At 54.1% G+C, this 19,114-nt stretch overlaps 2 protein-coding genes and 1 long non-coding RNA gene across 4 annotated transcripts; all 3 read right to left on the bottom strand.

Annotated features, from left to right (window-relative positions):
* Window positions 1-1,001: 1,001 nt before the first annotated feature.
* Window positions 1,002-5,471, bottom strand: LOC147351619 (keratin, type I cytoskeletal 13). The gene is made up of 8 exons (XM_086357738.1): window positions 4,923-5,471; window positions 3,607-3,689; window positions 3,141-3,297; window positions 2,790-2,951; window positions 2,575-2,700; window positions 2,260-2,480; window positions 1,640-1,662; window positions 1,002-1,323 (listed from the first exon to the last, which is right to left on the bottom strand). Exons 1-8 carry the CDS (start codon window positions 5,403-5,405, stop codon window positions 1,274-1,276), a joined length of 1,305 nt encoding a protein of 434 aa, XP_086213864.1. The 5' UTR covers window positions 5,406-5,471; the 3' UTR covers window positions 1,002-1,273.
* Window positions 5,472-7,605: 2,134 nt separating this feature from the next.
* Window positions 7,606-11,735, bottom strand: LOC147351618 (uncharacterized). The gene is made up of 3 exons (XR_015147611.1): window positions 11,634-11,735; window positions 10,201-10,372; window positions 7,606-7,740 (listed from the first exon to the last, which is right to left on the bottom strand). It is a non-coding gene; the product is annotated as an uncharacterized LOC147351618 (long non-coding RNA).
* A 2,179-nt stretch (window positions 11,736-13,914) lies between these two features.
* KRT15 (keratin 15) lies at window positions 13,915-18,763 on the bottom strand. Of its 2 annotated transcripts, none has more exons than XM_086357737.1 (8): window positions 18,187-18,763; window positions 17,309-17,767; window positions 17,069-17,225; window positions 16,424-16,585; window positions 16,213-16,338; window positions 15,789-16,009; window positions 15,335-15,360; window positions 13,915-14,294 (listed from the first exon to the last, which is right to left on the bottom strand). In XM_086357737.1, the coding sequence occupies exons 3-8, from the start codon at window positions 17,210-17,212 to the stop codon at window positions 14,200-14,202; spliced, it is 774 nt and encodes a 257-aa protein (XP_086213863.1). In that variant the 5' UTR covers window positions 17,213-17,225; window positions 17,309-17,767; window positions 18,187-18,763; the 3' UTR covers window positions 13,915-14,199. The 2 variants fall into 2 exon arrangements, with proteins under 2 accessions (XP_086213863.1, XP_086213862.1); XM_086357736.1 differs by having other exon boundaries at window positions 17,309-17,391.
* Window positions 18,764-19,114: the final 351 nt, after the last annotated feature.

Here is a 19,114-nt window from a genome sequence, read left to right as displayed (position 1 = left end):
AGTTAAGACCAGACAGGTGATGAGGACATTACAAGTAAAGCAGGGATGGACTTGTGAAGGAGGTGAAGGAAAGAGGGAACCAAGACGACTCCCGGGCCCATGATTTGGGTCCCTGGGTCCTCTGAGATGGAGGAGCAGGAAGGCCCAGAACTGGGAGAAGGAGGGGTGCTCCTTCACCAAGTGCATCCAAGGAGGCGGTGGCCGACTCACTTGGGCATGTGAGACGGGAACAGAGAAGAGGGGCCTCTCTGGAGAGTCAGCAGGACACACTGTGACTGCAGACGTGCTCCAGATGCCCCACGGGGCAGAGGGGTGAAGAAGAAAAAGAAAAAAGCGCCTACATCAGAACCCAGGAGACCAGTCCCAGTAAGGAGTTAAGGGGAGCCAGTGGAGGCTGCTTATCTGAGCCGGGACATCCAGAGAAGCAGGGGGAGGGGGTCAGTATCAGCACGGTCTGAGGTCCCTCCTTGAGTTGTGCAGCGGGTCACTTAGTGACTTGGAATGGTAGGAACTTGGGGTGAGCCAAGGGGTGGAGGGACTGCAGGCCTGGGCACCCATTATCTCAAAGGAAGCTCTCTCTGTGGGAAGCAGGGAGGCAGTGTTTGGAGCTAGAGTGCTTGTCCTCAGCCTCCTTCTCCCTACATCAGCCCTAGCCCCTTGCACCCTGCCCCAAACCCTGCATACTTCTTTCCTGAATCACGCCATCACCTGACCGTACTAGAACCCCATCACTTCCTTATTACCGGATGTCCTCTAGGGTACCAAACTGGCCCGAGTACCCCTGCAAGTCCACATTTACAGAGTGCCGTCATCCATGAGCCACCTGTGTCCCTGTGTTTGTCAGCCCGGGTGCCTTGTGTCCTTCCCAGCTCAGAGCTCTCTGGGCCGAGCCTCCTCAGGGTGGGCCACTCGGCCGGACCACACCTGCCCCCCCAACCCCCACCATCCCCAGCCAGGGCCTTGGCAGGCGCCACCCCCAGAAACCAGGCCAGAGTCAAAAATACGTTTGCAAGAAGCTGGGAAATTTTATTGAATTAGCTTTTCTTTTCAGTGGAGAAGCTGAGGAATCAGAAAGGAGCCAGGTCAGGGAGAAGAGCAAGCAGACCTGGGGGGTGGGGGCAGGGCAGGGCAGGGAGCGGCCACCCTCGGAAGAGGGGTGGCCGGGCGCAGAGTGGCCGAGGCCCCTTGCAGTGCCTCCCTCGCTCCTGCAGGGAGCCGGCAGCTCTCTCCTCCTCTGGGTGCTGAAGACAGAGGGAGGGACCACCTGGCAGATTTAAGGCCTACTTTCTGGAACCCGGCGACTGGAGTTGCCGCCGGAGTTTCCTGGAAAAGGAAGGAGGCAAAAGACCTTCAGGCTGGAGGAGACCCACCTCAGGCCAGCCTGGGCCCCCCCAGGAGGGCCCCAAACCCCGAGTAGGTCAGGTCGGGGGGTAGGTGATGGGCATTCTGTGTTACTGTCTGAGCCCCATGCATCTGCGGGGCAGCAAGGAAAACAGAGGAGCAGGTGACCACTGCTGCTCCAGCCCCATCCCGCTCCCTACATGGGGGAGCCCAGCCCTGCCTCCTGCCTCCCCCCCACCCCCACCCCAGGCCAATGAATAGGAGCCTGATCGCCTCTGCCACTGGGTTGTTTTCTTACCTCCTGTGGTGAAACCGATCAACCTGGGAGAGAGGAGAGAGGCAGCCATGAACGGAAGGCAACCAAGAGCGGCCGCTTACCTGTCCTCAGCTGGAGCCACTCAGGAGCCCTTGGAGCCCCTGAGTTGGGCTCTTTTCTCAGCTGTGCCCCCAGCCCACAGGGCAGCAACATCAGGTGAATCCAGACCTGTCCTGTCTGTCTGTCTGTCTGTGAAGCCTCAGAAGATGCTGTTGAGCATTTGCTGGGAGTTTTGTCCTCCTTTTGTTTCACTGGACCCTCTACCCTTCCCTTGAGCCTACAAGGATGGCCTGGCCCCTGCAAACAGTCTGAAGGCAGTTCAATCTCTAGTTTAATAGCTTTGTTGGGCTGTCCTGAATCCAAGCTCATATTTTCTTCATGGTCCCTAACCCTGCCAAGTCTAATCCAGAGGCCCAGATGAGAAGGTTAAAAGAAATGCCCCCACAGTCTGATGCCAGAAGACAAGGAAAAAGCTCTGGTCCTGGATTTTGGTCCAAGCTGTTAAAGTGCAGACAGATGCCCTCCCCTCCCAGACACGATCCCTAAGACCCTGCCTGCTCTGAAAGCACAGAGTTCCCCAGTCCCTTTCCTGTGGGACCTACTTGGAGTCCTGGCCCTCTAGCAGGCTGCGGTAGGTGGCGATCTCCTGCTCCAGTCGCGTCTTGATGTCCAGCAGCATCTTGTACTCCTGGTTCTGGCACTCCATCTCACTGCGGAGCTCGCTCAGCTGGGCCTCAATGCTGCTAATGAGACCCTGGATCTGCTGCAGCTGCAGGGCGTAGCGGCACTCCGTCTCCGCCAGCGTGCTCTCCAGCCCGGCTTTCTGGTGGGACAGCAGAGGAGAAGGTCTGAGGGATGCCAGGCCTGGGGGAGGGGCCTCGAGGGGGCAGCCACAGGGCAGAGGGCAGCCAGTGTACCATGCTCAGCTGAGACTGCAGCTCGATCTCCAGGCCCTGGAGTGTGCGCCTGAGCTCGGTGATCTCTGTCTTGCTGGTCTGGATCAAGGCCGTGCTGGAAGTCACCTCCTTGTTCAGCTCAGCACTCTGGAATTCAAGCAGGACAGAGGTGACGGAGGAGCCCAGCTGGATGGCCCAGGCACCCTCTGGCTCGGCCGGGTGAGACAGCCAGGTACCTTGCTGTGGAACCATTCCTCAGCATCCCGGCGGTTCTTCTCTGCCATGGCCTCGTACTGCTCCCTCATCTCTGCCAGCACACGGGTCAGGTCAATGCCCGGGGTGGCATCCATCTCCACGTTGACCTGGCCGACCATCTGTTTGCTGAACTCCTTCATCTCCTGTGGGGATGGGAAAGGAAGACACGTGAAATTCCTCAGCCTGCCTTTCCTCGGCTCTGAATGCTACCAGAATGTTCCAGAAAGTGCTTCAAGGTTCCACTGTGGAGGGCTGAGTCTGACCTCAGCAGGGGGCTCCCCATTCCTACTGGAGGTAATTCAGCCACAGCAGGCCCAGCTCCCCCCTCTCACCTCCTCGTGGTTCTTCTTCAGGTAGGCCAGCTCCTCATTCAAGCTCTCAATCTGCATCTCCAGGTCTGTCTTGGTCAGGGTCAGCTCATCCAGCACCCTGCGCAGGCCGTTGATGTCGGCCTCCACGCTCTGGCGCAGGGTCAGCTCGTTCTCATACCTAATATTTTTTTTAATGAAAAACAACACAGAAATGGTATAAGGAATTGAAGGTTTTGAGCAGAAGCCACACATTGCCCTTGCTTGGCTCTGCAATAAACCTTTCTCTGCTCAAATTAAAAAAAGAAAGAAAGAAACAGAGAGAGAGAGAAAGGGAAAGAAGTGAAATTGGAGACACCCCTACCCTCCTCTGAACTCTGCTCCTTCCCCAAGACTTTCACTCCTGGAATGCTAGGATTACATTGATCAGAGGAACATTTGTCTAAAACAAGAACTGCTGAGTAAGTGGAAGGAGGGAAATAAAACTCACTTGAGCCTGAAGTCGTCGGCAGCCAGCCGGGCATTGTCAATCTCCAGGATGATCCGGTTGTTGTCAATGGTGGCCGCCAAGATCTGCAAAATACAGAAAGTGACCACTGGAGGGTCCACGAGCTCGGGGAGGAGGACTGAGAAAACATGGACTGGATGGGTGGCTGTGCAGCTCTGCCTGCTCCCTGTCCCTGCGAGCTGGGACAAGGCACTTCTCTTTGGGCCTCGGTTCCTCTCTGTAAAGTGAGGGATGAGATAGGTCCCCCTAGATTGTTCTGTCACTCCGGCGTTCTGTGTCTGGTCATGGTGATCTGTATGTGCATTGCAGGGGAGCGACCCCAACAAGGATGTCTGTGGTTAGTCATGTCTCCACAGCCTCACACTAGCAATCTGATAAAGTCACAGTCTTGAGCCCCTTCCTTCCCCTTAAGATCAGGAGAGGGGACTTCCCCGGTGGTCCAGTGGTTAGGACTCCGAGTTCCCAGGTGGAGTTGGGTTCAATCCCTGGTCAGGGAATTGGATCCCATAAGTCACAATTTTAAAATCCCCTGTGCTGCAACTGGGACCTGCATAGCCTAATTAATTAACTAATTTTTAAAGATCAGGAAAGAATCCGCCTCGCTCCCTACAGTTCATAACTTCACTGGAGCTGGCCTCCCCACTGAGCAGAGTGGAATTTCAATAAATATCCACATCCATTTGAATTTCCTGTCTCAACTTTTGTGTTCCAAAGCACTTAAAATCCACCCCACATAGCTGGGACCCAGCCCAGGCAGGTGGATTTCTGTTCCAACAAGCTGGCCTCACAGAGTGAGAGAATCTCAGCATAGCACTGCCTGCATCTCCCCCACCTGGTTGAGGCCAGTTAAGAACACTAGTTTAAAGGGGGGCCCTACAAAACAAACCAGTGTTCCTAGACCAATGAATGAACATGTATTCCTTTCTCTGTTGATTTTATCCATTCTTAGTGGCTTTTAAAGCTGTCACAGTTTCCAAATAACCCAGTGGGTTAGGATTATAGAGATCAAGTCACTAACAACATAACTGTTTGGAAAGCAGTAAAAACAAACAAACAAAAAAAAATGTTGGCATGAGTAAGAACAATAAAAACGAATAATGAGAGAAAACTCCTAGCATGAGAAAGACCATCTGGAGTAGAGATGCTTGATAGGCAGTAAAAGCCTAGATTTTCACCCAAAGGAAGGGTAAGAACTCCATCTACACTGCATCTGCTGGTCCCTGGGGACCCTGCATTTCCTGGCCATCGAGTCTCTGCCCTGCTCGCAGGAGAACCCTGCTCAACCTACAAGGGCTCACCTTGTCCCGGAGTTCATCAATGGTCTTGAAGTAGGGACTGTAGTCACGCTCCGGGCTGGTTGGGGTCTGCTTCAGGTGCCAGTCACGGATCTTCACCTCCAGGTCGGCATTGGCCTCCTCCAGGGCACGAACCTTCTCCAGGTAGGAGGCCAGGCGGTCATTGAGATTCTGCATGGTGATCTTCTCATTGCCGGAGAGGAGGCCGCCATCTCCACCGCCGAAGTCACCGAAGCCTCCACCAAAACCCCCACCAAAGCCACCTCCGAAGCCACCTCCGAAGCTGCCTCCGAAGCCACCCCCATAGCCACTACCGGCCCCTCCACCGAAGCCGCAGCTCACACCACCCCCAAAGCCCCCAGCAGATCCCCCAGAGACAAACCGGGTTGAGCAGGTAGAAATACTGCGACCTCCTCCGAGCTGGCAAGAGCCACCCCCGAAGCCACCTCCATAGCTGGCGGAGGAACTCTGCAGGCGGCAGCTCATGGTGAGAGTGAGATGGGCAGAGAGCAGGTGAGGCAGGAGCTTGGCTTGGTCTGGCCGAGGACTGTGGTTCTCCTCTGGAGTGGATGCCTTTTATACACCTTCCAAGGGGTTGGACGATGGCCCTATCTTCTCTCCTCCCTTCCCCACCCTCTGACTGGTGCCAACTGCACCTATGTTTCCCACAAGCTCAGTTACCTCCGTTCTCCAGGGTGGGTTGTGCCTCTGGGGGAAGGGGCCTTTTTTTTTTTTTTTAATCCTTAACAAAAGGGATGATTCAGAGGGAACAGTGTTCTCCTTGAGACTACCCTTTGACAACTGAATTCTGTCTCACCTCTCCACTTAGGGAACTCACTCCCATCGGCCCCACCCAATGTTAGAACGGGGACTGAGCTGCACCTGCCTGCCAGGGAGCCTCTGCAGAGGGAAGGAAGCTGCAAAGTAGCCCTCTGCCTCCCTTCGTCCTATTTCTAAAAAGTCTGACTGAGATGCTCTGTGTGCTTCTCGGCACTTCATCTACTCCATTGCTCCTAGCAACAATGATAAACTTTGCTTGGTCCTGTAGAATCAATGACCTTGAAGGTGTTTGGGCTGAGAAAAAAAAGTGGCCCCAAGACCATCAGATAAAGTCACAGTGGCAAGGAACCTTAGGGACCATCTGACACAGCTAGGGAAAGGGAGGCATAGAAAGAGCAAGGGGACCCACACGTGGTAAGAGCTAACACCCTCAGATCACTTGCCATATGCAAGCGCTGGGCTATGAATTTTATGGCGACTGCCTTGTTTAAGGGGCTTCCCTGGTGGCTCAGTGGTAAAGGATCCATTCTCCTGCCAATGCAGGAGACTTGTGTTCAATCCCTGGGTGGGGAAGATCCCCTGGAGAAGGAGATGGCAACCCACTCTAGTATTCTTGCCTGGGAAATCCCATGGACAGAGGAGCCTCCTCGGCTACAGTCCATGGGTTCTCAAAGAATCAGACATGACTTAGCAACTAAGCATGCACACCTTGTTTAATCTTTGCAGTGGCCCAGGAAAGTTGACCCTACTATTATCCCCATTTTACAGAGAAGGAAACTAAGCCTTCAGGGCAGAGTCAGGACTGAAACCCAAGTCTGGATCTGTTTGACACTAGGCTCATTCTTTTTTATTTTTTTCATTTTTTTAATTTAATTAATTAATTTATTTTAATTGGAGGCTAATTACTTTACAATATTGTAGTGGGTTTTGCCATACATTGACCTGAATCAGACTAGGCTCATTCTTTAGGCATATTTTTTCCTACAGCAAAATAGACAAATTATAAGCAACCGGCTTAATGTGGGATCTAGTTGTGGGGATCTTAATGTGGGATCCCCAGCTATGAAACTTTAAGCTACCACTCAGAACATTTCCAGCTCCCTATAAATCTCATTGTACCTTTTCCTGGTCAATTGCCATCCATATCCCCCATTCCCCTAATATAACAATAATTCCAACTCCATTACCATAGATCAATCTAGAGGTTCTCAGCCAGGGGCTATTTTGCTTCCCAAGGGACATTTCATAGTGTCTGGAGACATTTTGTTCGTCACACCAAAGGGATACTATTGGTATCTGGAGGACAGAGACCAGAGATACCGCTGAATACCCTACAGTGCACAGGACAGCCCCTGCCACCAAGAATCCTCCAGCCCAGAAGGTCAATTGTGTCCAGGTTGAGAAGCCCTAGGTCAGCCTGATCCATGGATTTAATGATTTCATTACAGCAGCAGCCTCAGAGGCATAGCCAGTTCCAAAAAGGAAGTCTTGTAATACTGAGCTCTTTCTAGTCCCACAACCACGTGATGCCTGACTCAGCCTGTGCATGTTTGACCAAGAGGCCACATGGAGGATATGACCTAGGGCCCGGGGCCAGGGTCCCTGCCGAGGAGCCTGGGGTGTGCCTGAGACTCAGGGTCCACTTAGGAAGCCCACCAGAGGAGGCCTCACCTTCACGCCTAGTCACTCAGTCATGTCTGACTCTTTGCCACCCCATGGACTGCAGCCCGACAGGCTCCTCTGTCCACGGGATTCTCCGGGCAAGAATACTGGAGTGGGTTGCCATTTCCTTCTCGAGCCAAAAGTAAAGGGCCTTGAGCTGGCCTCTCAGAAGCCCAGAATAGAAAGAGAGTTTCCAGGGCTGAGAATGGTAGACCCAGGACTCAGGCTTCCAGGTTCCACTTACCAAGGAGGCCATGGTGGCCGTGAATGGCCTCCTGGGAGCTGCCCTCTGCCCACAACAGCCTGAGGGGCTTGGTGGGATAGGCCAGGGGCTGGGGTGAGGTGACTTGAGGTTGTCCTGGAAACCCTTTTGCTGATTCTGCAATACCAGAAAGGAAAGTTCTGAGTCAGGGCTTTCTTGGCCTTTGTTGTCTTCAGGTGGGAAAGTGGGCCTGCATCTCCCTTTGCAGGTGTCAGCATCAGGGAGAGAGCCAGGGTGGGCCGCGGTGCTCCAAAACCTGGTGAGACCAGGGATTTAGCCTTACCCCTGACCCTGCCCAGCTCTCCTGCCCCAAACTGATGGCTCAGCTCTCTCGCTGAAAAAGTGTGATTCAGCCCAAAGCAGGAGCCCTCTCTCTCTCTCAGTGGGGATCAAAACAGACAAGAAGGTGATTAATGGAACCTGCCAGGCCTGGAATGACGATCCTCCCGGGGCTGAAGAGCAGGTTCAGCCAACGCCCCTCCGAGGAACAATAATCACAGGTCCTCTGGAGGCCCACGGTGGCCAGGACATGCCTCTCTCACAGGGTCAGGGCACAGCCCCTCCCCACCCCTCCCGAGGAGAGTATGCGATGCCTTGACACAGGAATGCCTTCCTCTGACCATGAAGTGAACCCCAGGACCCACAGAGCCGGGGACACCTGCCAGCCTTCCTAGAGGGACCTGGGCAGAGAGCCATATGGGGGACCCTGTTTCTCCTCTCTCAGCCCTGGGTCAGATGGGACAGGACCCAGTGATGGGGCTGAGGCCCTGCTCACAGGTCTAAAGCTCCCTTCTTTGCTTTCTGGCAAAACTACAGATTTAGTCCCTTCCTCTATAACATTTCCAGGGAGGGGGAGGGAAAGCCCCATGTATGAGTAACCCTGCAGAAGAGGCTCGTCTTGACAGGTTGTCACTGAGTCTGCACAACAACAGGTGAGGGGTTTTATTTGGCCCCATTTTATAGATGAAGCAGCTGAGGGAGACGAATTCACTAGTCCAAGGTCGCCGTGAAGTCAAGATTTAAGCTGGCATCTGGCTCTTGCTACCTTACCGGTTGGTGTCTCCAAGCCTTGCTGCAAACTCAGTGTCTGATCTCTGAATATCCCATTCCATATGTGTTAAAAAATAATAGAATAACACTAGCTAACATCTTGAACACTCTGTGAGACGCATTACAAGCATGACTTTATTTGGTCCTTTTAACAACTCTACTATTTTAATCATATCCTTTTTGCAGATGAGGAATTAAGGCCCAGAGAGGCTGACGGCATTGCCCAAACCTGACTATGTCAGAGCCAAGATTCAAACCTCTGGCTCTAGGGTCTGCACCCTTAACCATTGCCTGCTTAATCCCTTTTGGACCAGTGCTAGCACTGTCCCATCCAAAGACGAGCCTCTGTTGCCCTCGCCATTCTCAGGCCTCCTCTCACCCAAGACCCACCTGGTGGATGGTCCTGCAGCCCACAGAGGTTAGGCCTGTGAACTGATGGCCCGGTGGTCAGCCTGTCTGCTGTCTGACCTGATTTCTCAGGTACTTCAGGGGATTTCCCGGGTACTCACTCAGTGCAGAATGTCAAAGCCTAAATCTTTGTAGAAAATTTCCCATTCAACCCCCTCATTTCACAGGTGGGGGAAACTGAGACTTGGAATGCAGAGACCCAGGGCAATGGGAAAGAAAGAAATACGTGGATTTCTAGGTCGACCGCTGATTCACTGGGGGCCTTCCATTGAGATGACTTCTAGGTTTCCTTCAGCAATGCCCTCTAGGGCTCTGGTTCTCAAAGATTTATCCAGAGTCACCAGACTGTTCATCTGCAGAGCTGAGGCCTAAACCCTGCTTCCAGCTCCTAACCAGAGTTCCTCGCTTGAATCTTGGATCAGGCTCCTGCCTCCTTCTGTCTCTCCCGGGACCACAGTGGGTCTGGAGCCCAGACTGGCTGTGCATGCATGTGCATGCTCAGTCACTTCAGTCGTGTCTGACTTTTTGTGACCCCATGGACTGTAGTCTGCCAAGCTCCTCTGTCCACAGGATTCTCTAGGCAAGAATACTGGAATGCGTTGCCATTCCCTCCTCCAGGAGATCTTCCTGACCCAGGGATCCAACCTGTGTCTCCTGTGTCTCCTGCACTGCAGGCAGATTCTTTACTCACTGAGCCACCTGGGAAGTCCCCAGTCTGGTTGACCACCTCCCAAAGGGTCTTAAGGTTCCCCGACAGGAGAGAGTCACCTTGTAAAAGGCAGACCCTGCCCAGATGGTGGACCCAGGCCCTCTGGGCATCCTGCATCCTCAGAAACACCTGCTTGACACAGCAGGCCTCAGGAGCCTTCTTCAGATTAGCCTCAAAGTCTCAGGGCTTTATATTTCTACATACTCAGCTTTCTAAAATCCCTGTTATTACCACCCGAGTTCCCCAGAAACCCATAGAGGCCAGTACAGGCTTTGAATTAAGTGGACCTGAGTTCCAACCCTACATCTGCCATAGACTGGCTGTGTGACCTTGGGAAAGTTACTCAACCTTTCAGTGCCTCGGTGGCCATAACAAAAATAAGCATCAGACAGTGAGTATCTGAGAAGCACCTGACATCCAGGAGCTCCCAGAAGGCGGAAGGTTCCTCTCCCCTCCCTGTTACAAATGAGGAAATGCAAGCTTCTCGTTGTTAGATGACCCATCAGAATATTCTTCGGTCCTCCGTCCTGTGCCAACTCATTGCTTCGCCTCCCTCTCTGGTTCCTGCAGCCAGCATGGCACCTGCAGCAGCCAGACAGGAAACAGCTGGTGGCATTCTGGTTTTATTTCCCCCACTCAGTCTTACATTCCCTGAAGACAGGGGCTTTGTCAAATATATCTCTGAATATCTTTCCTGGCAGAGGGCAGCGCTGGCCAACTGCCTGAAAAGTTGTTTCAGAGACACGTTGTCTGCTGGCTTTAAATGAGAAGGAATATGTAGCAGAAATTGTATCCAGTGAGGTCACCCCAGCTCCAAATCTCATGGGAAAAGCTGGCATCATTTTATTTTCCTTCGTGCAGCCAGCTGCCCATGGAGGGACAGGTGACCCTTAGGTGGGCACACACCCAAGACACCAGTGAATGTCCAGAGCCATGCCTAAGGCAGGAAGGAGCAAAAGAGAAAAAAGTTCATGCACTCATGCAATAAATATTTACTGAGAGGCCCCGCTGAGGACTCAGCTGTGCATTGAGCAGACACCACCCCTGCTGCCACAGGTCTCCCAGGTCAGGCTCCCCTCTGAGGTCTCAGGATGCAGAGCAGCTCATCGAGAACCTCAAGATCATCTTGTCCAATCAGAATCTTCCATGTAAAATGGGGAGATTGAGACCCAGAGGGGGACAGGGACTCAGAGTCCTCAGTGAGAAAGGTGGGCATGCCCCATGCCTGCTCTGAGAAGGCCAGCCTGAACCCAGGACACTCCCAGAGCCCTAATCCCTAGTCCCAAAGCTGCCCTCTCAGCAGCAGAGGGAGGCCTGCTGCCTGCTTCCTGGATTGGCTGGAAACTTAGCCCAACCTCCATCCAGGGACAGGCAGGAGGTGGCTGTCTATGCCCAGAGACAATTTAAGGACTCAGCCTGGCATGCACTCTCCCTGGGAGTGGGCATCTCACTCCAGGGTCAGGCAGGGGACAGAACTTGGCAAGTTGCAAGGGCCTCTCCGATAGCCCATCCCTGAATCCCAGCAGAGCAGGCCAGCAGAGCAGGCAGGGATGCTCCAAGAAGAGAGAAGCAGCCTTCTTCCCACTACCTCAGGGTCTGGTCTCTAGAGGAGGCTCACTGGATGAGAGACGGCTGAGCCCCATTCTGCCCTGCACTTTTGCAGACGTGGTTATTTTTACAAACAAAGAAGACTCTTCTGTGGCTGTTTAGGCCTGAAACCTCTCAAAAGAGACCTGGATATCAGTGATGTAAGAGCAGTAACCCAGCTACCAGCGTCAACAGTGGAGTGGGAGAGTGTCCCAAAGGAGCCTGGCTGAGCCCCAGGATGTCAGGGACTTGGCACCTGGTGCTCTGGGCTTGAACCGCAGCGTGAGAGACCAAGGTTCCTTGTGAGGACAATCTTTCTGACCATATTGGCTGTGTGACACTTGAACAGTTTGCCCCTAGAAGTCAAGAAATGAGTTTCAGACCAGCACACCCTCTAAGGAAGGTGTCGCCGGCTTCCGTCACACCCCTCCACACCTCCCGGCATCAAGGGAAAATCAAGGGTGTGGAATCGGAGAGACAGTCGCAGACCCAGTTTCACTATTTCCTAGCTTGTGGCTTCATGCGTGTGATTTAGCTTCCCTGGGCCTCAGTTTCCTCTTCTGAAAACTGCTGCTCAAGTCTGGCCTCAATTTCAAAAGCTTTTGGGAGAGGAAATGAGACACCATCCATTGAATGCCCTGTCCAGAGCCTGGCAGGGTGCAGTGTTAGTTGCTCAGTTGTGTCCGACTCTTTGCCACTGCCTGGACTGTAGCCCGTCAGACTCCTCTGTCCATGGAATTCACCAGGCAAGAATACTGGAGTGGGTAGCCATTCCCTTCTCCAGGGGATCTTCCTGACCCAGGGATCCAACCCGGGTTTCCTTCATTGCAAGCAGATTCTTTACCATGGGAGCGTACAGACACTAATAAAATCCCTTTCCTCCCTCTCCCCCCTCCCCCTCCACCAGCCCCAGGGAAATCTGGCCTTGAAGTGTGCATTCGGGAGACACATTCTAGATTAAATCCCTCTTAGAAAGAATGGATGCCACCTTCTTTCCAGCTAGGGTTGCTGGAAGAGGAGTTTCACCCAGTGAGACCCACGGGGTGCTTCTCAGAACACCTAGCCCTCCCCACAAATGATCTGATTCTCAGGAGAACAGCAGCGCCTCCTATGTGATCTTCCCAGCAGGACAAAGAAACCGGTTCTCCCTCTCCCTTCTCCCTCTCCCCTCAATCCTCTCCTGAGCCCAGTCCAACCAGGGCTCAGAGTTCTCTACTTCCTCATTCCCTGACCTCTATCAGGGGCTATGGGCTTCTCTGGTAGCTCAGCTGGTAAAGAATTCATCTGCAATGCAGGAGACCCCAGTTTGATTCCTGGGTCAGGAAGATCCCCTGGAGAAGGGATAGGCTACCCACTCCAGTATTCTTGGGCTTCCCTGGTGGCTCAGATGGTAAAGAATCTGCTGCAATGTGGGAGACCTGAGTTTGATCCCTGGGTTGGGAAGATCCCCTGGAGGAGGAGATGGCAACCCAGTCTAGCATTCTTGCCTGGAGAATCCCCATGGACAGGGAAGCCTGGTGGGTTGCAGTCCATGGGGTTGCAAAGAGTCAAACACAACTGAGTGACTAAGGACAAGCACATCAGGGGCTATGGATTCCAGAGGAACAGCCCCAGAGCGGAGGCAGCAAATCAGGTGTGTGTGGATGCCACTGCTCTAATGAGCCCTTAGGTAGAAACTGGGGACAGGGGAGCAGGATTTGGATGAAGAAGGGCAGTAAGGGCTGGAGTTGCTTTGGACTTGGAATTAGAGAAATCAGGGAGGGCTTCCTGGAGCTGGTGTCTTTCCCTCTTGGTGCTTTCAGTGCCTTGTAGGGAGATGGCATCTTTGGGGGGATGGGGGCCAGGTTTGCAGGGGGACAGAGATGGGAAGTGTCTCAGCCACTCTAGACGTCAGGTGTGCCCGGCTGGAAAAGAGGGGAAATTAGGGAGCATGTGGTGAGAGCTGGAAGCAAGGGGGAAGGTCCTGGCAATTGGCTGTGAAGAACCAGGGCCTGGGATCCCAGAATAAGCCGTGAACTTGGAGTCATACAGGTGTGGGGCCCAGCCCTGCTACTTACCATCCAGCTGTGAGGCCACTGGACTAATCATCAGCCTGACTACCTCATTTGTAAGTTTCCCATCTCAGCCCTAAGTTCCCTCATCTCTAAGATGGCATAATAAAGCCTGACCACCAGCAGTTGTATTAAATGAGACCCGTGAGTGGGTGTGCCTAGCCCAGTGCCAACCATACAGTGGTGAACCAGAGCCGTCTACGCAGTCAGTCATCCAGTAAGTGATTAATCAATGTCTCGATGTGTTTACTTTGTGTTAAGTACACCACACCACTCTAAGGAACCCTGTTTCCTGCTTCCATGATCACTAAATGGGGTCAGCCAGACAACAAGTCATCCGATCAGCCTGGCTTGTCCGAGGCGACCCAGACACCCCAAAGAGTGACTGTGCAGGAAGAGGTCAAAGTCAGGGAGAGATGGTAGCAGGTGGGCCTTGGCCTTTCTCAGGGGCCACCAACAAGAAAAACTGGACATACTACTGAGGGATATTTGCAAAAGGAAAAGCAAGTCTTTATTGCATGGACATGGTACAGACCATGAACTTGTTACACAATACAGCTGTTTCTTGCACCTCCCTGCTCTATCGGAGGCAGGAAAGCTAGAGGGAACAGGGGAGAGCACGGGAAGCACCCAACTAAGAAACGAAGGACCCCTTGGACCAGACCCTCTGAAAGCAGAGCCTGGAATTTGCTTTTCCGGTCCCTCTGGCCAGCTTTCTGCTCAGCCTGGGGAGGGCAGGGGTGGCAGGGGCATCTCCCCTGCACTGGGCTGTTAGATTTCTCTCTTTCTGGAAGAAACCACCTTCCCGTCCACAGACTCCTCAACGTTGATGCGGACCTTGCCGCCACCGCCACCTCCCAGGGAGGCTATAGAAAGAAGGGGCAAGTTTGAGAGTGGGAGACGCTAACTGTACTCCCTCCCAAGGGGGCCAGGGCCTCGGCTGAGCTCTGAGAAGACTGAACAGCACCCCTGAGAATGGCCATCAGCCAATCCTTCCAGAGCTGCCAGGACGACTGGTGCTGAATTACTCATCAAAGAGATGGGCGGGAGTAGTGGCAGGTATGCCCTGCAGTGAGCAAGAATGTCAGATCTTTTAAGCTGCTCATAAACAGGAAGTAATCATGGGCATCTATCCATAAGTACGGGGCTTCCCAGGTGGCACTAGTGGTAAAGAACCCGCCTGCCAGTGCAGGAGACATAAAAGACATGGGTTTGATTCCTGGGTCGTGAAGATCCCTTGGAGGAGGGCATGGGAACCCACTCCAGTATTCTTGCCTGTGGACATGAAAAGCCTGGCTGGCTACAGTCCATAGGGTTGCAAAGAGTCATACACGACTGACACGACATAGCATGCTGCTGCTGCTGCTAAGTCGCTTCAGTCGTGTCCGACTCTGTGCGACCCCATGGACTGCAGCCCACCAGGCTCCCCCGTCCCTGGGATTCTCCAGGCAAGAACACTGGAGTGGGTTGCCATTTCCCTCTCCAATGCATGAAAGTGAAAAGTGAAAAGTGAAAGTGAAGTCGCTCAGTCATGTCCGACTCTGTGCGACCCCATGGACTGCAGCCCACCAGGCTCCTCCATCCATGGGATTTTCCAGGCAAGAGCACTGGAGTGGGGCGCCATTGCCTTCTCCACGCATGCATCCAAAAGTACATGAAGGTGGGGCCTAGGCAGGAGCTATGCCCCGGATAAAGTTTGCTCATCCTGGAAGGTTCTCCATAAATCTTCAACCCCAACCCTACCAGGGACTGACAGAGGTCCCACTGGACGAAGAAGTACCTAATGGAATGGGCATCCAAGTAGGGTGGATGCTTGGTGTCTTTCTCCTTCTTCCCCATTCCAAGGGTATTTGTGACTTCAACAGTTTCTCTCCCCCCTCAACTCAGGAAGAGTTAAGCCTCTTACCTTCTCTGGTACCAATGCCAGCCATCCTGCAAGAGAAAGGGAAGCAGATGTAAGCAAAGGACAGAAGCTCAGGTCTGCCTACAGGGAGACAGCTAAGCAGTCCTCTCCACCCCTACCCCCATATCTGACTTCTCTAAAGGCTGGGACATCCTGCAAGCCCTCCAGACCTGCCACCCCCAAGCAGATAGATTCTAATCTTTAATAACATCCATCTATTTCCTGTAGGAAATGGAACCAGCATCAAATCCAAGACTACTAGTCCAATTCTCATTTATAGAAGGCACACAGGACCAGAAAGGTGACATGACCTGCCCAAGTTAATAGCCGATGACCAGAACAGAGTCCAGAACCTCTGACCCCATGTTCTGCTCTCTTTTCACTGTACACATGGCTGTGCCCTTGAGATGACTCTCCACCATAACCCCTTACTCCCACTCTGCACCCCAGCCCCTGCCTGGAGTCCTGGCCCTCCAGCAGGCTGCGGTAGGTGGCAATCTCCTGTTCCAGCCTCGTCTTGATGTCCAGCAGCATCTTGTACTCCTGGTTCTGGCACTCCATCTCACTGCGGAGCTCGCTCAGCTGGGCCTCAATGCTGCTGATGAGACCCTGGATCTGCTGCAGCTGCGCAGCATAGCGGCACTCTGTCTCCGCCAGCGTGCTCTCCAGCCCGGCTTTCTAGTGAGGCAGCAGACCAGAGACACCACATCAGGCTAGTCAGGAAGCCATCGAGGGCTTGGGGAGAAAGGCCAAATGGATTGCGTGGAACCTCCCCCGGAGGGAGCTTGGGAACTCCAATGCTTAAAGCAGCCATGAAGGGTGGCAGAGGTGGGGAGGGGGAGGCTTGGCAGGAGGAAGAGAGGCATAGCAGGGAGCCAGACCATGCTGAGCTGGGACTGCAGCTCAATCTCCAGCCCCTGTATCGTGCGTCTCAGGTCTGTGATCTCCGTCTTGCTGGTCTGGATCATCTCTGTGTTGGAGGCCACCTCCTTATTCAGCTCCTCTGTCTACAGGTCACACACAAGAGAAGTGAGCTCCATGGGCCTCCCAGGGCCTCAGGAAGCTGGGGAGAGGCCCACCAGTCAGACCCACCTTGCTGAAGAACCAGGCCTCGGCATCCCGGCGGTTCTTCTCCGCCATGGCCTCGTACTGCTCCCTCATTTCTGACAGCACGCGGGTCAGGTCCATGCCTGGTGCTGCATCCATCTCCACGTTGACCTGGCCAGCCAGCTGGTTGCTGAACTCCTTCATCTCCTTCAGGGTGGGGAGGGTGGGCATTCAGAGACAGAGGGCGGAAGCCAGAGCTAAGTCTGGGGTCCCACGTGCCAATCCTGGCTCCATCACTAATCACTGACACACCACGTGACCTCAGTTCTGCCCCATACCCACCCTGGCCTGTTTCCCATGCCACATGAAGAGGTTTGATGGCACAGGCCTCTCAGCTCTGAGGGTCTCTCCTCCTCTCTAGTCTCTGGTCCTGCCAAGGGAGGACCTCAGACAGTAGGGCCCTTCTATGAGCTCATGAAACAGATCAAGACAGCAGTGCCCACCGGCCACCTGGCCTGGCGATGCATCAGAGAAGATAAGGAGTCTGGGTCACCAGTGATCCTTCCCTCCATGGGGACCTCTGTGTTGGCGGGTGCATATTTGAACCACTCAGCCCTTCAGCCAACTAAGAAGAGTCCTCAGTGGCCCCACTCTGCCTCCCACCAGCCCCAGCCCCTGCCTGATCCTCACCTCCTCGTGGTTCTTCTTCAGGTAGGCCAGCTCCTCATTCAGGCTCTCAATCTGCATCTCCAGGTCAGTCTTGGTCAGGGTCAGCTCATCCAGCACCCTGCGCAGGCCGTTGATGTCGGCCTCCACGCTTTGGCGCAGGGCCATCTCGTTCTCATGCCTGGAAAGGAAGAGGAAACCCAAGTGAGGAGGGTTGAGCGGTCTGGACCACTTGAGCTGGGGGACAGTGCGGAAGGAGCGTACTTGAGTCTGAAGTCGTCTGCAGCCAGCCTGGCATTGTCAATCTCCAGAATGACCTGGGAATTTTTGATGGCAGCCGCCAGGATCTGCAGGATACAGGAAGCTGGTGTCAAGAGGGCCCCTCCCTCTTCCCTGTTGCTCTCCCTGCCCTGCACCTCACATTGGACCCCTTACTGACCATCTCCCCTCTGATACCAGCAACAGTAGACGGTAGGGTCCCCAGGCAGAATCCAGCCATCCCATGCCACCCTCCTGGTCTCTGGGACAGGAAAGACCAAGGAGCCAGGGTGGCAGGGAATGCCCTGTGGGAACTGCCTGGCCAGGAGCAGGGTGACTTCTAGGGGTGCTCCACCAGCCTCTCCTGTGGACAACTCATGGTCGCTGGCCTCCTGCACACTGTAACACAGCCATGCATCTATAGAACATTCCAGTCAGCGGGAACCTGGAGGGCAGCTGTGGAAACTGGTGCAAGTGAGTGAAGGGTGAGTGAGGAGCTGGCAGAGTCTATGCCCAGTCCCAGGTCTCCTAAGGCTTTTGCCACCCAAGACATTCAGAGGGTGAGGCAGGCGGTCCTGGCGTTCAGGACTCCTAGGACCAGAGTTTCATCTCTGCACCCTTATTCTTGCAAAAGAAGCAAAGGAGCACTCTAGACAGAGCCCCACAGGTGGGAGCACTGCTCCCATCTCGGCCCCTACTGGTCCAGACCAGATTCGCAGGATCCCCAGCACTGCCAGGCTGAGCAAAGTGTGCCCCCACCCGCATCTGGAACGCATACCCCCCACTTGCCAAGGTTACACATCATTGCCTGGGCAGAAGAGGATTTCCCTGGGGCAGCTGGTACCAGCTATCTGCTCCCCTCTCCCTAACCCCAGAGTCTTTACCTTGTCGCGGAGCTCATCGATGGTCTTGAAGTAGGGGCTGTAGTCACGCTCCGGGCTGGTCGGGCTCTGTCTCTGGTACCAGTCTCGGATCTTCACCTCCAGGTCGGCGTTGGCCTCCTCCAGGGCGCGCACCTTCTCCAGGTAGGAGGCCAGGCGGTCGTTGAGATTCTGCATGGTGATCTTCTCATTGCCAGAGAGGAGGCCGCCATCTCCGCCGCCAAAGTCACCGAAGCCACTGCCAAAACCCCCACCAAAGCCCCCTCCGAAGCCACCCCCATAACCACTACCGGCCCCTCCACCAAAGCCACCCCCACAGCCCCCTGCTGACCCCGAGGAGACAAACCTGGCAGAAGAAGCTGAGATAGTGCGGCTCCCACCGCCCCCATAGAGACTCCCTCCACCAAAGCCTCCTCCCCCAGCCAGAAGGGAACCCCCTCGAGTAGAGCCACCCCCAAAAGTGGAGGAAGAAGTCTGCAAAAACGTGGTGGCCATGGCCAAGTAGCAGTGCTGAGCTCTCAGCAGCACGAGAGAAGCTGGCAGGAGGCGCGGGCTGGACTGAAACCTGAGGGCTGCGCCTGTCACCCCCAGCCCGGGGGCTCCTTATATACCCCTCCCAGGGGGGTGTGGGATTGCGTCTCCTCCCCCAAAGGGAAGCCAACTCCTTCTGCGTTCCTGACAAACACAGCTGCCTGCACACCTCACCGTGGCTGGTGTGGGGTTTTTCTTTTCTTCCTTTTTTTTTTTTTTTAAATGCAACAAAGGAGATGATTCAGAATGAATGGTGTTTTGCCCCAGGCCATGATTTTAACACTTGGATTACAGGTTCATCTCTACACTCCAGGAGAAAACACCGAATGTAGGAACCTTGCATCACGTCTGCCAGGCCTCCGCCTGCCCTGTTAGTGGCTCAGGCCAACTCCTCCCTCGC

The sequence above is a fragment of the Bos grunniens genome, chromosome 19 (assembly GCF_055505025.1).
Source record: "Bos grunniens cultivar Pamir isolate PY7600 chromosome 19, Bosgru_T2T1.0, whole genome shotgun sequence".
NCBI lineage: Eukaryota > Metazoa > Chordata > Mammalia > Artiodactyla > Bovidae > Bos > Bos grunniens.
Note: the sequence above shows the minus strand (reverse complement) of the source record. Positions and strands in the feature narration are given on the sequence as shown.